Source organism: Puma concolor, chromosome E2 (genome assembly GCF_028749965.1).
Source record: "Puma concolor isolate L17-30 chromosome E2, mPumCon1.1.hap2, whole genome shotgun sequence".
Taxonomy (NCBI): Eukaryota; Metazoa; Chordata; class Mammalia; order Carnivora; family Felidae; genus Puma; species Puma concolor.
The window spans coordinates 24,477,918-24,496,432 of record NC_141681.1 but is presented as its reverse complement, the minus strand read 5'-3'; the positions used below and the strand labels follow the sequence as shown (position 1 = coordinate 24,496,432).

The 18,515-nt window shown below is 37.6% G+C and overlaps 1 protein-coding gene across 4 annotated transcripts in view; it reads right to left on the bottom strand.

Moving 5' to 3' along the window:
• The window catches only part of CDH8 (cadherin 8), a 368,350-nt gene that overhangs the window by 165,165 nt on the left and 184,670 nt on the right, over positions 1-18,515 (bottom strand). For all 4 annotated transcript variants that reach the window (XM_086689282.1, XM_086689284.1, XM_086689285.1 and 1 more), the window contains 2 exons: positions 6,633-6,800; positions 2,181-2,368 (listed from right to left, as the gene is read on the bottom strand). In XM_086689282.1, the coding sequence (XP_086545408.1) occupies positions 2,181-2,368; positions 6,633-6,800 (356 nt within the window). The remainder of the gene's footprint in view (positions 1-2,180; positions 2,369-6,632; positions 6,801-18,515) is intronic.

Here is an 18,515-nt window from a genome sequence, read left to right as displayed (position 1 = left end):
TCTGTCAAAGTTCAGAGAGACAATTTAGGTGTGAGGTGCAATTCTTCACAATCTGCAATGCAGATTTTTAAAAAAATAAATCAGAAGACAAACTGGCAGTAGGGAACTCTTTCAGAACTCCTGTATAAGCTTAAAGATGTATCTTTATTTCAAAATTGGGGTCGATCTTTCTACTTGAATTCAGTTCTAATGGGACTCGGCTTTTGGGGGAAATATTTTCTAGTAAACAAGGCATATAGTCACTTCCCTGTCTATTCTGAAATTCCTAGGCACACGTAGCCACGAATAGACGATTCAACATCAGCATTTGCAAAAATTTGCCAATCACCCCGACTGTAACTATTTTGCAATTTCAAATTCCTCACAAACACTGTTAAGTGTAGCAGATTATGTTCTGTTTATTTCTTAGTTCAACATAATGACAATGTATCCAAACACATCCCTAGTGTCCTTAGGATCTTATCAAACAGGAGACCCACGAATTGTAGAAATATGACTCCCTACATATTGCTCTCTACATGAAAATACACGGGTTTCTCAGTGTCAAAACATGTAGTATATAGTTCCACGTTTATGAATAACAGTGAATAAAACTATAACACACGGCTGCTTCAGTTTATAAAAGCACCTTATGGTAGCAAAGGATGGCAGTTAATAATAACAATAAAAATGACATTAGGAATCATTAGCTAAAGAAAATGTGGCTCTGGGTTATTCAATAATTGACTCAAGCATAATTATACTGTATTCTATTTTAAACATGAGTTTTTAAATACTTTCCAACTCTTAACCTAAACTCAAGCCAGGTAGAAAGCTAGTGTTGTTCCGAACAGAGTTAAAATAAATGCAGCCTTTTTTTTTTTTCGCTTGAAATTAATTTAAAAAAATTCATTGATTTTGTAGAAAAAGTATGTCCAGGAAACTCCAGGTTCATAATTTTACTATCTCTTCAAGGGGGGATTTTTAGAGCATGGCCGTTGGAATCACGTTCTTGTGTAACATGATGGAGAGAATTAGATAGTAAGCTTGGAGTCACATGAATATAATGCTGATCAAGACAGGCTCCCAACAGTGTGCTCTGCCATTTATATTCTTATTCATGAACACACTCATCTAATTAAAATTAATTTGTACTGTTTTGTGAAAAAGATTCGAAAAACAGTATTGAAAAAAATACTCATGATGAGGATAAAAGGATATTTTCCCTTGCAAAGGTCCATGCCCATAAGATAATGAAATGCATTCTACATATTTTTTTATGAATGTAGGTGTCATGATGATAAATAAATTCAGAAGCTACTGTACAGAATTTTTCACATCTATCACAAAAGAAATGGCTGCTGGCAAATGCAGATACAATAGCCATACATTATCTGTACTACTCATCTAGATGTTTCTTTCTCTCGTGGTAGCCCCACACCCGGAAGCAAGGCCAAGAGGAGCTTCGTTTACCATAATGCTTGGACCTTTGATGCATGGTTTGGAGTAACCAATGGTAGGAGTGTTGGCCCTGCCCTTCTAGTGCTAGAGCTGACCAGAACAACTCAGGCTGACTGTTCTGTCTGTCCTTGAGTTTCTCTGAAAGTAGAGCCTGCAATAAAAACTTGGGAATCTTCAATATATTTTGTGCAGATATTCCAGGAAGCAGGAGTGTGGAAATGGGGAGATTTCTATAGGGAAGGATTAAAGGCCACTGAACTTGCCACCTCTCTGGGCACCTGAATCTTTTTCCTACTGGGAATCCTCTTAAGAACCATAGACAATATGCCTCAGAATAATGTCTTCAATGAATAAGAACTGTCTACCAATCTATGTCCTTCATTGCTTGAGGGTGACCTTTTGAGTGTTGACTTCCCTTTGTGACGAGGGTGCTCTGCAAAGGAAGTGAGCCAATTCCTTTGGCTTAGGGAAGAACACTGAGACATAGATGAGGGGAAATAATGGGTGAGATGGGATGCTACCAACATCACCATGGTAACTGGTTGCCCCCCAGTTAGCTGAAAGGGAAACTGGGGCCAAGGTTATGAGGTGCAAAAAGGACTCTGCTTTTTCACAGCTGAAGAAGCTAAACCTCTACCAATCCTAAGATTATGTCAGGAAGTCCGCTCAACCCCTGTCAACTTCAAAACTCAAGTTTCAAAGACGTCTTTGGAAGACGAACAAAATCTTCCTTAGCTTACCTTTCTTAGCCTTATAATACCATCCTGGGCCTGGGCATCAGAAGTGATTTCAAAGAGCGCTGTTCCATCTCCATCAATGATGTCATAGGATGACTGTGCATTTTCACCAATATCTTGATCGTTGGCCTTTACCCTTCCTATCGCAGTGCCAAGAACCACATCTTCTGGTACTGAGAAGTGATACAGACCTTAGGAAAAAACAAAACAAAACAAGACACTGAGCACTGCACAACTTCCATTCATTTACTGACCTATTCAGCAAATATTTATTGGGTACTTTCTTTGTTCTGAGCACACCTACAGATATTAACAGGACAGTGATGGAAAAGAGAAAAATATCCATTTTGCTGCGAAATGTACAATCTTTTAAATGAGTCAAAGAGTTCCCAGAAGAAGAAGTGATCCCTCTTCGAGACTCTTCTGAGATATAAAACTTATTCAACTGTATGTTTACCAAGCATATATTTGGAGCAAATTTACATCGGGATATGAGGGAGTCTATGTGAATGTTCTTTCCAATTTGCTGTATAATCACACCGGCTGCCCATGGGGATATTCATTGTTGCCCAACATAAAATATTACGCTAATTTCAGCACAGAAAGATGTAATGTGTAACACACTGAAAGTCACTTTTGAAGTTACCTTTATATTTACAGACCTGTAGACCATTTTTGATAACATCCAATTACTAAACTTCTGCTGTGCCCTGCAGCAAGCTGTTCAGACACATGAAACAGTCCTCCTGTTACTAAAGTCCTCATTGCTCTGAAGACCACAAATCCTACTTCCAAGACTCTCTAGGCAAAATACAATCATAGTGTATGTTCATTCTCCTGTGGGGCCAGTAAAACGTGTCTGATTAGTGGTAGCAGTCCCATTTTTACTCAAATCACTTTAGTTGTTGTATTGGTGTCACTCATTTCATTGGTAGAGGGAAGAGACCATAACCCCTGGCCATTACCACTTCAGTACACACCGGCCCCACATCTAACTGCCAACTCCCGCATTTCTTGCCTGAGGCTTTTTTTCTGGCCTTCAGAACCCATTTTGCCCACTGCCTGTCAGGCCTTAACTACCAGAATATTAATGCCCTCTCAGAAGCAGCCCTCAAAGACTCACACAACTTAGGATATAGAATCCCAGGCTCCTCCCCTTTCTGGTAGGGTAACCTTGAGCTATTTCTTTTCTTTTGTCTATTTACAGTGTTGCAGAGTTTCCCCGATGGGATAAAGCTGCAGTTCCCCCACAGTCGTAGCCGGCTTGATAATGCACATTATTGGCTCTCTATCCTTCTCTCGCACACATCCTCACTTCCCCACTGGCGTTTCTTGGGATCATCTCCAAGATAAACTACTTCTAATCAAATTCCTGTCTCAATGCCTGTTTGTGGGGAACCCAAAGTCAAGGCAATCATGAAGTTTTAGTCCCGCTGGAACCAAAACAAGGGAATAAATAAATATTCGATGAGCTATAAAACAAAAGGAAAAATTAAATCTAGAGAACATTACCCAATTCTTGTTGGAACTCAATCACTGAGTCCCTTGGATAAACTAGGCTCCTTCTACCCAATCTAACAAGATTATTTCCTATGATGGGTAAGGTTTTCTTCTAGCACTAGCACACTTTTATTTAATGATGAAATAAAAATGTCTCCTCGAATCATGAAATTATGGGACTGGGGAACAAAAATGTTTTCCAAATAGTTTTGCCATAAGGTAGGCACTGAAAATCCACACATCCAATACAAGCCTCCCAATTCTCTCATAATTAGTGTAATGATTCCATTTCCTTCAAACTTTATATTCCAGTTAAGGTTTGAGATGATCCCTCTAGGTATGCTTGTTAAGGCAATAAGCCAGCAAGGGGCTTCACCTTGCTGCTAGTCCTACATCAGGGAGCTTTGGGAAGCCAATCAAATGGAACATTTATCCATTCCTATTCTGCTCACTCATCTCTATTAGTGTGATCATAGTTAATAGTTATTACTGCTAAGAAAGGGAACACTTTTGAAACTCACCTGCCACTGCTGAATTGAAACAATCATTTTCTGAGAAAGAAGAGTTGCATATTAGATCCTTAACTATAATGGTAACTGAAAAGGAAAGAAGAGAGCTGGGGAAAGGATAGGAGAGATGGTATTCTCCATTTCAATAATTTGGTTAAAAAGGGTTGCATTGTTATCAGATTTATGCATAGCCAGAAGTGAAAATGCTGAAATTCCTAATGAAAATCCATCCTTTCTGTTCTTTTTACCTTTGATTTTTTTTCTGCAGGTAAATTCTCAAAAATACCTTAAATGTATCATTTTCAACACCCCCCCCCCATCTGTCTCTCTCCCTCTCCCCCTACCTCCCTCTTCATCCCTCTCCCTGCTCTTCTCTCTGTTCAGTGGCACCTGGTTGGCTCAGCTGATTGAGCATCCAACTCCTGGTTGTGGTTCAGGTCATGATCTCACAGTTTGTGAGATTGACCTCCACATCAGGCTCTAGAGGCTGACAGTGCAGAGCCTGCTTGGGATTCTCTCTCTCTCTCCTTCTGTCTCTGCCCCTCCCCTGCTCATGCTTGCTCACGTTCTCTCTCTCTTTTAAAAAATAAATAAATAAACTTTAAAAAATTCTCCTAAAAAAAACCACAACAGGTTCTTCTATGGTATTCCCTACCATAGCAAATAGCACCAGCATGCATGTAATCCCTCATTGCAAAAATGTGAAAACTCACTTCTTCAACTGAGAATACAACATATCCTTAAAGTTTTGTTATCATTACCTCTTAAGTATCTGTCACACCTATACACCTTTCTCCAGTTCCACAGAGACCACCCTGGCTTGCTAGCTCTGCCATCACTTTTCACATGAATGCTTATGCACACCCTTCAAGTGGCTGCAGTGTGGAGAACACATTGGAAGGAGGCCAGATTTCATTTTCTCTTATTTCCCTGGATTCCAATTCTATTACTTTACCTATAATGTAAAACCTTTTAATGGCTTCCCAGAGATCTTAGAATAAAGATCATGATACTCAGAATGGCCTCCAAATCCAAGTATGGCTAACTCTTGCCTAACCTAACTCTTTAGACTCTGTGTTCCAACTGTAGTAGGATTTTTGTAAGGTTATTTATTTACTGTGAAAGACAGTGGGGAGGGACAGAGAGAGAGGGAGAGAGAGAATCCCAAGCAGGCTCTTCACTATTAATATAGACCCCTTCACAGAGCTCAATCTCATGAACCATGAGATAATGACTTGAACAAAAATCAAGAGTCAGATGCTCAACCGACTGAGCTATCGTGGGGCCCCTATTATAAGATTCTTTTAATTCTCACCTAGGGCCATATACCCTTCTTTCACTGGACTTTGGGATATCCTCTTCCTCCCATTGCCATGACCACACCCCCACTTCCCTAGTTTCATCTTGTTCCAGCTAATTCCTAGTCATCACTCATGTCTCAACTCAAGAGTCTCCACATCAAAAGGTCTTCACAATGCAGTTTGTCAGAGTATTTGGATAAGTGCTCACAAGAAAATGGTTCTGTGGAGCACCTGGGTGATTCAGTTGCTTAAGCATCCGACTCTTGATTTTGGCTCAGGTCATGAACTCACGGCTTCATGACACCCAGCCCCACATTGCATCGGGCAGCATGGAGCCTGCTTGGGATTCCCTCTCTTCCCCTCTCTCTGCCCTTCCCCTGCTCATGCTCAATCTCTCTCTCTCAAAATAAATTAAAAATTTAAAAACAAAAGAAAAAAAAAAGAAACGGTTCTGTGAGCGTACATATAATTGGAAAACAATGATTGTCTCCCTGATTCATGGATGGTGGCTGCCTCGAATTTTGTTGAGATGCTTCTGAGGCAGAGCCTGGCTTTAGTAAGGATGAGTAGGATCAGTGATCACTGATGGCTGAAGGAGCCACAGGAAGTCACAGGAAAGAGTGTTTATTTTTGCGGCCAGTATACCGTACACGGCCTATCTGCTTTCCCCTCCTAAGGCACTACAGATGTGGTTCCTCTTATACAACAAAGTGGGACTATTGATAGAGCACTATCTGAGGTGCATTGTAATTACTCTCTCAAGTTCACAAGGGGAGGTACCAGGGAATGGAGAACTAAGCACAATTCTTGCAGTCAGATGTTCTGTAACTGACTGGTTCTAACTCTTAGCTACACTATTTACTATACCCTAAATATTTGGAAATTTTCTCAACTTCTTTAAAATCTGTAAAATGAGAATATATTTATTACCAAAATGACAGGAGAGTTGCTTGTTTCATATCTATGTGTGTGTGTATGTGTATATGTGTGTGTATACACACAGACACACACACATTGGCATACCTTGCATATAATAAACATTCAATGATTGCTGTCAGGTTTTTGGATATTGCTAAAAATTAGAAAATAAATTAATACGAAAACATTGTAATTAGATATTCACCCAGTGTAGGGAACAAACTTACTTTGGGCAAATTTCGGAGGATTGTCATTTACGTCGGTAAGGGTCACTGTAAGTGTTGTGGTCCCAGACAGGCCACCAGAGTGTCCACCCATATCTTTGGCTTGAATAACAACCAGGTATTCCTCCTTGGCTTCTCTGTCCATGTTGGGAAGGGCAGTTTTTATAATTGCTGAGGGGGAAAAATGGGAAAATGACTTTCAGGAAGACAGCTCATTCAAAATGAATGTGTGCATTTCTCTCTCTCTCTCTCTCTCTCTCTCTCTCTCTCTCTCTCTCACACACACACACACACACACACACACGCCTACATCAAGTCCCCACTCAGATAATCTTCTGTTTTCTTTTGCCTTTTAACTGGTGTGCATCAGTGATGCCAACACTGAAAGATTTCAGTCACAGACATTAGTGGCTAACTTGCAAAAATACATTTTATAGTGTATAAAAAAGAGAACTTGCAAAAATATACATTAGAAAGTAAACTGAATGGCATACTGTTGCCTACCAAATTAAAGTATAAATCAAAACATGGCCTCATCTACCCAGGAAAACCCTGGAAGTGAAAGAATCTTACAATTTATCACAGACTCCAGTTCCCCTACAAGAGGAGTAAATACATAAATAGCTTGAAGGCTCTGAGGTCAAAGATAAATTATTCTGAAGCTCACAAATACATCAGAGAGATGAAAGAAATAAATGCATTATTAGAATCAACTCAGATGAATAAAACACCAGTCAGAATTAATGTAGGCGAATGTCTAAATCCAAAGGTACTATTCAACATTTATATTTTAATTAGTTAGCTACATTTTCTCCATTGTAAAAGTAATACAAAATTTAGAAAAAAATTAAAAACAGAGAAAAGAGAAAGGAGGTAAAACTAAGATCATACAAAATAACAGAACATCGTCCGTGCTAAAATGTTAGCTTTTTCCTTTCTGATATATTTTCAGGGTTTCATCCATCTGCTTCTTTATGTGTTTCACCAGTAATTTAATATTCTTGTTAAAGATACAAAATTTGGGTAGATGCTTCTGAAGTTATTTTGAAAATCTTTATTTAGCCCTCTCCTTACTCTCATACCTCTTTTTACAGATAAATATTGCTAACATTTTGATGTGTATAATTTCAAAGCCATTATATGTATATTCATACAAATGTGTATATGCATATAAACATTTAACCACAAATGTGGTCATGATACAGGCACTGTTTTGGGACTTTCTTTTATCACAGAATAGATATCTTTGAGATCTCTTTTGTTTGCTCACTAGCATCTAGAGGTCCAACTCATTACTTCTTTTAACTGCATGATTGTTCATTTATGAACATACTATCAGTGGATATTCCAGTTATTTCCAGTTTTTCCCATTTCAAAGAACAATGAGATCCCTTACAGTGGTGACACTATATTTTTTCTGTGTTCTGCAGTTTTATTTAATTCTGTGTCAAAAAATACACCCCCACACACCATATTGGTAAAAGCCCATAATAAAAATTATTGTGACTAGCCCAAAACATTCTTGTTGAATAAGTGTGAGTTATGTCTCTGGCCCAAGTAATATAAAACTTTCTGGATTAAAGAGAATTTCCCCTGCATTTCTAACCCCAGGGATATCCTACACGTTTGGTTCAAATGGAAGATGGGCCACTATCTGGCCATTTCCAAAGCTGTAATCCTGTGGGGATTTTTGTTTTGTTTTGTTTTGTTTTGTTTTGTTTTGTTTTGTTTTTGTTTTTTGGGGTTTTTTTGGTTTGGTTGTTTTAACTCTTATGATCTAATTAAATCATCTGTCTGTAAAAGATTTACAAAGAGTTCAAGTCCCTGAATTATTCGAATAGCAGGCGAGGCACAAGAGTACCCAGGGAAATCTATCCCACCCAGACAGTGTGCAGGCTCTAAGAACAGCCGTGAGTTCTGATGTACTTTATTACACCTTGAAACCACTTTTATATTCAAGACTCCCATTCAGGGAGCACTAATTGGTTAACCGTGCTTATTTGGAAATATTGATAGTAACATAATATTTTTCAATATAATGGCTTATTTCAGGATTTGATCATATCAAAATATAACTCGTGAGCTAAGACAACAACAACAAATAAAGCCTCATCATTAGCATGATGGGATGCCAATATGGCTATTCTGCAATGGATATATATTTCATAACTCAGAATACCTTCATTATGGGCCCAATTCCAGTAGGAAGCATTAGAAAATTGTTTTACTCCCATGATATTTACACAAGTGTGTGTCAAGTTTAGGTACCATCACATTCTAAGTTCATCATAAATTAAAGCCATCCTTTACACTTTGGAATTTAATATATAACATCTAATAATCGGAGGTAACTGATAGAATTACCCAAGGAAGGCATCATTTTTTTTCCCCCAAAGAAGTGGATAGGTTGAAGTCTATGCAAGAGTCCTTTCAGGTTACTTCAGTGGAATAATTTTGATAATTTCCTCAGAGTCAGAGAAGTTTGGTATGTATTATTCTCATCATTTTTTAAAATACATCATGAGAGTGTAAATCAAAAAAAAAAAAAAAGACTGTGATTATCTCTCAGACATTCGGAATTAAAATAATATTGAGGCTCAGTTAAAAATAGCATACCCGGGCTAATGTGTATGAGTTATATCAAAATATATGTGAAGCATCATGATGAGAGCCTTGCTTAAATGGGACAAAAAGAGCTCCATGGGTCTCCACCTATATTTATGCCTTCCTCTATAAAAGCAAGCAGCCTCACACTACCTTATAGGCATATCTACTGAGAAGCTGGAGTCCCTTTACAGATGCTCCTTCATATTGAAGTCAAGCAAGTTTGGTTTCTTATGTTATTCTCACACTTAACTACTTTTATTACCATGAACAAATTATTAAACTCATCAGGATTCAGTATCTTGCCCTGTCAAATGGTGATAATAAATCAGCCTTCCATTGTGGTTATACTAAGATTATGTGAGATAATTCATGTAAAGTTCTTCACACACACTAGTTATCCAACTATGCTACTCCCTTTCCGCGTTTTCCTTCCCAACCCAAATTTATTTAAATGCCTCTTTGGATGGTGGTTAGAGTGCTGAACATTCTCCAATTGCCCCTCCAGATCCACTTTCCAGCATTTCTTACCTATTCTTGGCATGGGACAGTGACCTTTATGGATTGCTTCAACGAACTTCCTTACTTTCTGACTCTGCATTAGATTCAACCAACACACATTACCCAAGGAGATTGGGAGGATGTAGCAGGGTGAAGTTCCAGACTCCCCAAATATCCCAGTCACATGTTTGGCCCACTCTATGGTTAGCCTTTTCAGGTATTACTAGAACAAAACTCTACTATCCAATAGATGCCCCAATCCCTTGTTCTCTTGGGTCTAGGGGTAATGATCACTCTTCTGCTGCTAGGCTTGAGGCGCTTTGTTATCCTGTGATGGTCTCTCTTAACCTGGCCAAGGTTTTGTCAACAGTTACTTATTAAACTCTCCTCAATTACCCCATTCCTGCCAAGACCCTATAAAATATGGTCAGCATACTGGTTCATTACCCAGGTGTCAAAGATGTTTCCAGCACATCATTGTTAAACACACATCTACAGTTCAAAGAGTACTTCAATATAAGAACACATTGCTGTCCAAAGGGCTATTCTTTGAGACGGCAGGGCAGGCTCTTTGTTTCCCCATCAGTAAAAAGCGAGTAAGAGCTATTCAGTTAAGTGAGTTGCTCAAGATGACCCAGCCAGAAAGCTGTACCTGGACGTCTTCACACTTTCTCTTTTCTTAGACAATACTTGGAGTGGGCTTTCTAATTTCTAAGACAAGCAAGGAGTCTCCACAAGTTTTCTTTAGGGCATGCAGCACACTTCATGGACTTCAGTGCAAAACTGTATGATGAACAGCTCTTGTTTTCTGAGCTGCCGCTAGGCTCAATCTCATAATTAACAATGACTCATTAGAAAATTCAAGAAAGAATTTCTGGAGCATTTTTCCTGCTACCTGGTGGCCAAAAAGGCAGGCTAGGAAAAACCCCAAGTGACCTCAACCCTCCCATTTTTCTCCTTGAGTTGGGGCATCTCTACACTTGTCACTGAACCTTTTTTATTTTTATTTATTTATTTTTAATTTTTTTTTCAACGTTTATTTATTTTTGGGACAGAGAGAGACAGAGCATGAACAGGGGAGGGTCAGAGAGAGAGGGAGACACAGAATCGGAAACAGGCTCCAGGCTCTGAGCCATCAGCCCAGAGCCCGACGCGGGGCTCGAACTCACGGACCGCGAGATTGTGACCTGGCTGAAGTCGGACGCTTAACCGACTGCGCCACCCAGGCGCCCCCACTGAACCTTTTTTAAAATTCTTATTCAAAAGGGAGATCATGTCACCTACGTAGATGTTGTAAGATATTGATAAACTCCTAAAATACAAGCTTAAAGTTGCCTTAAAATTCCCTCTATTTCTCTCCTAAATTATATCCTGTGGTTCACATGTTCTCCCACACTTCAGGCTTTTTCTTTTATCGACAAAGAGATAACTTCTTTATTTTAAAAAGTATTGTTTGGTATCAAATACCACCTTGCAAAGAGCAGAAAATATAGTAAGTTCTTTTTCCTCTCAGATTTGAGAAGTCAAAAATTTTGACCTATGATACTAAAAAGTTACCGAAAGCCTCAGTTCAATGGCATTTTTATCCAGTTTCAACTTTGATTTTCAAACAGCATACAGGAGATCCCTACATCCTTTCTGCTGAAATAAACCAATTTAAAACAACTTTGATGGTGTTAATTTCAAATAACTTCCCATTCCCAAAGACAAGAATTGTGTCCCTCCTTTTTCACCAAAGTAGTCAAGCAAAATTAGTGCTCATGTCTTTCTACATGTTCATAGTCACACATTTTTGATGTCCAGCAGTGTTCAGAAGATTAAATATTATACTTAAACTTACATAATATCAGTCTGACAACAAATCAGTGTTTTCAATTTTATGGCAAGCAGTATCACAAAATGCTTTCTTCTGGGGTAGTGAAACTCACTGACGTTGGCATTTGATAAATAGTCTCACAAAGAAAAAGAAAATCAACTTAATTAAATATGGTAATACCAGGATTGACTTGCAGTTGACACAATTAAAAACATTACATCTTTTGGGGTGCTTGGGTGGCTCAGTGTCTGGCTCTTGATTCAACTCAGGTCATGATCCCAGGGTCATAGGATCGAGCCCCGTGTCAGGCTCCATGCTGACTGTGGAGCCTGCTTGGGATTTTCTCTCTCTCCTTCTGCTCCTCTCCCTTGCTTGTGCTGTCTCCCTCTGAAAATAAATAAAACTAAAAAAAAAAAATCTTCTTTCTTTGACTTTTGTAAATTTCCAACTCAGTAACGGTTCTAGTATTTATACTTAAACCCTTTACCTAGTTACTCTAGGATACATCATGGAACATCCTTGGGAGAAACCTTTTCTTTTTCTTGAAAATAAGAAGCTCTAAGATTTTAAGAAGAAAAAACACACATACACAAATTGGTGTTAAGGAGAATGAGCCTGTCCTGCTGGAGTCTCAATAGCATTAACTATAAAATAAATTCAGAAAAAGGAACATAAATCATCACATTTTAGAAGAATTTCCCTCAAACTTCATTTTGAAAATCTAATCTAATCAGAAAATTCATGAGAATTAATGAGAACAATCTATTCTCCATGAATTTAATTCATTGGAGGTTTTGAATCTGACACTGGAGAGCTGGGTGGGAAGGTTTAGGATGGGAGGTGAACCCTGGTAACAGAATTAAGAAGGAAGAGGGGGAATCACCTTGCCCTGTAACTGGTATATATTACCCTACTGTGAATAGATTTTCCTATATTTAAAAGACAATATTTTTATCTTAACCTTATTCAATCATATGGAGATTTCCCTGTTGCAGTAGTTTAAAAATTTAAGTCCTAGGTTGGCCTTAAGTTCTTCCTAAGTGCTAAACAGCTGTTCCTTCTGTCTCATTATCCAGGGAGTATTTCTGATTAGAATCTAGTGTCAGTCATCTCAAAAATTTAAAACGTGTGTGTGTGTCTGTGTGTGTGTGTGTGTGTGTTTCCCATTGTCTTTAATGTTATCATTGGAGAAGCATTTTGTATCCGTCACGAAGACTTCTTTTTATAATTTCTGTGATATCACCAGATTGAGAGGCTTCACGAGAAAAGCAAGGAGATGCTGATTAACTCCTTTGTCATTCTGAAGCCTGATTACTGTAATTCACTCTTTGCGGGTTTCCCAGATTGTGCTGTACAAAGATTGCAGTTGATATAAAATGCTGTGCTAGACTCCTCTTTTGAATAAGACTTGTTGAACACATTATCCTGGTTATGAAACCACTAGCTTTGTTATTCCCAAAACTCTTGCCAATTCAATGTGCAATTATCATTTTACTATCTGTGGAACAAAAAATCTCTCATTTATGAGATTAAGTGGTACAAATCCACCAGGGAAAAGTTCCTTTTGGGGACCATATATTGTACCCACAACTCTCTGCTCTGCCATGTGATTTGTACTCTATGCTGCCATGTATGAGGGGTAAAGGATATACAACCAGATATATATCCACCTTATCACTGAATTATAGCTACAATATAATAAGTGCAATAATGTCAAACTTGCACAGATATACCACAAAGGAGAAAACAAATCATTAGAAAACTCTTTAGCTTCCATAGTGTTCAAAAATGAACTCTATAAGGGGGCACCTGGGTAGCTCAGTTGGTTAAGTGTCCAACTTCAGCTCAGGTCATGATCTCGCTGTTTTTGAGTTCGAGTCCCATGTCGGGCTCTGTGCTGACAGTTCAGAGCCTGGAGACTGCTTCGGATTCTGTGTCTCCCTCTCTCTCTGTCCCTCCCCCACTCATGCTGTCTCTCTCTCAATAATAAACATAAAAAAATTTTTAAATGAACTCGATAGGGTTAATTTTCCCTTGTGACTACAACTTATGAATTAGCTAGAAAGGTAATGTTAGATAGATGGATGATAGATAGGTAGATGTAAAGATAGATAGATAATAGATAATAGATGGATAGGCAGGTAGATACAACGGTCTGGATTTAGAGAAACTATATTTCTCATATATTTCTGGTGCTTTTGTAAAATATCACAACATAATTGTGAAGCTAATGAGTTAAATGTATCAGGAATCAAAAGCTTATTTATATACTTTCATCTGGTATTTTTAAAACTAAGAATTTATTTCAAGGAAATTATAAATTTTCCTTTCTCCAGATATCTCAAATGTTTAGAGTAAGATGTTCACTTTTTTACATGATATTTTGAAAACTGTCAAGCAATTTAAATATGCAACAGTAGGGAAATATTAAATTAGTGGTGAAGGTTATAGAAATCAAACATATACAAAGTGGATGTTTTAAAATTATGTTCTATAATTCCATAGCAACATAAAACATTTATAACAATTCTCAAATTTTAAAAATAATATATGAAATGATTATTCTATATTATAATGTGCTTATAAAATTTGGCAAAAAATACAAACAAAGATAATGTGACAGGTTTTTATGAAGAAATTGAAGCTTGTCCCCTCCCCCAAATCTCCCAGTTCTTTGTAATGGACTATAGGTATTAGAAAATGAGTTCTGGGGTTATACAGATGAGAATTTATTTTGATATGAGATTACCAACAATGTAATGTAGTGATCTTGGGTAAATCACTAAAACTCCCTGAGACTTACCAATATTATATGTAAAAGGTTATTAACTGTTATATAAGAATTTAAATTTGATATTATTACCTGAAAAATAAAAAGCCAATGTCTTCCTTTATACATAGAGATATATGACATCCTCACAAAGATATATGTAAATGTACGTTTTTATATTTATTTTTACATACACATATCTAATGTATATATATATATATATATATATATGTATATATACACACACACACATAAGTATACTCAAAGTTATATCTACATCATTTTGTATATACATTTTATAAATATATACATATACGTGTATATATATATATATATATATATATGTAAATAAAAATTAGGTATCAGTTTAGTGATAATAATTAAACTTACCTTAACTTAAAAAATTAGAAACAAAGACTATATTCAGTGATGCTACAATGTATGAACATCTCTTATCAACTTCAAAATAGTAATGTCCCCACAGTGCTTTCCAGGTGACAGACAAAAATTTTTTTTTGCATTCAAATCTCTACTGCATGATTTGTACCCAAACTCAACTTTTACTATAACATTCTACACAGCATATGCCCTTGATTCCCCAGATACTTACCTTTCTTCAGATTTTTCCAACAGACTTTAGCACCTTCACTATTCTGTGTGGATAATGCAGTCTAGACCACCCTTGCCCTTTACTAGGCCTCTTAAAATTCCATCCATCCATTCAGGCCCAGCTCTGGTGTTTCAGAGGCTAAGAAGGCTTCCCAGGTAGTGCTAATTACTCTCTTCCTTTCGATCTTCTGCACCTTTGCTAGCCACTTTCTCATAGCATTAACTTTCAAGTCTCTTCTCCTCTTCATCACTTCCCCTAGGATTTCAACCTGTGCTGATAGTAAATCACTGTAGACAGAAAGCATGCCTCATTCATTCCCATGCCCAGAACCAAACATAATTCCTGCACATGATAAGTATGGACAATTATAGGAGAGAAAAAGACAATACAAGGGAGAAGAAGAGAAGGTAGAAGAAAGTGAAGAGGGAGGAAAAAAGACAAACAAAATAAAACGTTAATTGGGGGCTTTTCCAGTTGCTCTGGGAGCTCAGAGCTAGACTATGGAAGCATGCAATATTAATACTTGTCATGTCTCAGGGACCAGATGCATTTTTTTTAAGTCTTGCCACCTCCAAGGCTCAAGGGAGGCTCAAGGACTACTCCATTCCATCCCAAGGGTCATGATTAGTTTGCCAAGAGAAAGGACCTAACACTTCAGTGAATGCTGGTGAGGAGAGTGTGTTTTTCATATTAAAGAACCTAAGTGTTCTCACTGCTCCTCTAGGTATTTTACCTGTTTTGTAATTGTCACTTGTATTTATTAAATGCCTCAGTATAAACTTGTGGTATAGTTTTCTACTATTTCAGACAGCCTCAGGATTACTCAGAAAAAGGGGTGATGCTGATGAGTTCTGCATCCTGTAACATTTCATATACATTTGTGTGTTTGTATATGTATATACATATATATGTATATTCATATATAGATGACATCTGATTTTTCCTAAAATAATTCATAGGAAAACTTAGTTGGACATGTATTGTCACATGAATATTATGGATTTTGAATGTGGCTCAGCAATGGAAAATGTTTTAGGCCAGTTCATAACAGACTGTGGCAGAACAAAGGCTCAAACCTGGGTCTCTAGAATCTTAGTTATGATGTGTTAATAAAATAACGTACTCTTTTTTGCTAAAAAAAATGTCTATGTAGTGCTTAGTGAGACATTTGTCTAACAATCATCTCCGATGCTATTACAGCATCTTAACGTGACAGACGTGACTTCTTCACATAGATTTTATATATTAACCTCTACCTGACCTTTCACATTTGTGTTTGAAAGCTCTTACTAGAGAACAGCAAATTGAGAGCTTTAAATCAGAACACTGAGAATCATTCAAGTATCTCAATATGTACAAATTGCTTCCTTATATGTGAATTTCCTGTCTTGTAAAGCAGTGTATTTTTTGACTAAATAATTATAACTTCTTAACTATCCCACTCTGTGGATCACAGACATGTCTACACCCATTTCCTTATGGGAGAACATATATCATAGGTTGTAAGCGAATTAACAATGATATCCTGTCTCAATATTTTTACACACCCTGTGCATGGTGACTTTAGTGCATGGACTGTTTGTTCTGTAGCTCTTCTATTAAATAATTCTGCACAGGCCACCATTTGCAGCATCAACACATGGCTAGCCAATAAATGATGCTGCTCAAATTGCCAATTCTGTTACACTGCAATACTTGCAATTATTCCTATTCAGAATTAAGGTGAAATTTCTTTTCCCCTAAATGAAAACACTTCCAGGGACTCCTCAATCAAGTGGAATTATTTCTGTGAAGAGCATGATGGCACTATTCTTTCCTTAAGCCATAATTCCAATAACTAATTATATGTATAAAAAGTATGGGTGGTTTAAAAAAGCAACGTGAAAGTCGCTAAAAAATTGAATGCTTTCTCCTAGCAATTGAGAACTTAAGCAGATGAGAATAACAGGGTTGTAGAGTGGATAAAGCACAGGCTTTACAGTTGCCTACTACGAAATGGAGCCAGGATTGAGACCTGCATCTAAATAGACTGAAGCCACTCTTTTCAACCCAGAACCTCAGTCTCCTCATCTAGAAAACAGAGATGGTATCACCTACCAGACATTATATGAAGTAGCATCTAACATTTTCACAGAGCATAAAGGACACTCAAATTTTAATTGAATCGATATGATCCTTAAATGGTCCTGATTCCTCTCATGCACCATTGAAACTTTCTGGCCCCAGATATCAGTCAGACACAGCATGTCATATGGATCAAGACTTGGCAACACAGACAAGCAGAATGTGCCATTTTAAGAGCTCTGGATTTGATATCGGACAATGAGATTTCTGACTCCTTCGCTTCCAACTGTTGTAAGTAACCTGAGCAATTTCTCAACATCTTTGAGCTCCTGTTTCCTCTTTTGTTACACAGAGATAGTATTTACCCCATAGTTTTTTTGTTGTTGTTTTATTTCCGCACGATATTATTAAAGAAGACAGGGCATGTAACATATTTAGGCAATAACAAAATCATAATTTGCTGATCACTAATCAGCAACTCTAACTCCTACTCTAACTCCCAGTAATACTACATTGTTGCTGGATGACTGTGAAGATCACTCACAATAAAATAGCAATACTTCATATCCTACTGAGCCTTCTTTGTTCAAGGTCCTACACAGGTACACAGTCCATGCGCAGGTAAGGTGTTTAATGCAGTGGCTGACAAAGAGTAGTCACCCACATAGCTCTTATAATAATTTTCATCATCACCTCATCTCTACATTTCATGACCATAACTATTACAGTTCCCATGAAAACATGAAGAAACATGAACTTTTGTGGTCTTGGTTAAATTATTTGTATTCTGTGAGTTTCAACATGGCTGAGACAGTAATAGATCTAATGCGTCTCTCAGCACTTCCCATTATATCAACGTGTCTCTCCTATACTCTGGAGGCTTTAGACGATCACCAATTGCAAACTTGAGAGTAATCTGCTTGGTAAGTCTGCCTGTTAGCTTCAAATGGCAGTCAGTGCTGTTTCTCCTTTAGTAATCTCTAACTCAGAGATGCTAAATCAACTCAGTGACCTCCCTCAGGGAATTTCCAGTGACCCATTAACCCTGATTTGAAGGATCTATGCAATATAGAGAGTAAGACACCGGCCTTTGCTAATAAAATGTCCCAATTAGCTAAATACTCAACCTCAAATTTCTAGAGAAGTTTCTCACTAATAATCAACCATGCCTTTGCCCCATGAGGTCACTGCATGTTCAGCATCAAATGATCACTGTGTGATTTCTAGGTGTGACTAAGTTTCCTACTCATATAATCAGAACCCAGGACTTCATAAATGTGGGGCAACAATTTTCTTCCATTGCTTTAACCCAGGGCAGAGGGGCACAGCAGCTTCAATGAAATGTGCCACAATGGACATGAGACATCATCATGCCGAGAACTTGCCTCAATTCCCTTCAAAATAAGAATCAGAAACAAGATTAGGCTCAAAAGAAATATTCTAGAATTTCCTACCATTGGCATGTTTCTGCTACATTTTCCTTGTCAGCCAAAGACTCATAAAACATAGAGATGTACAAAT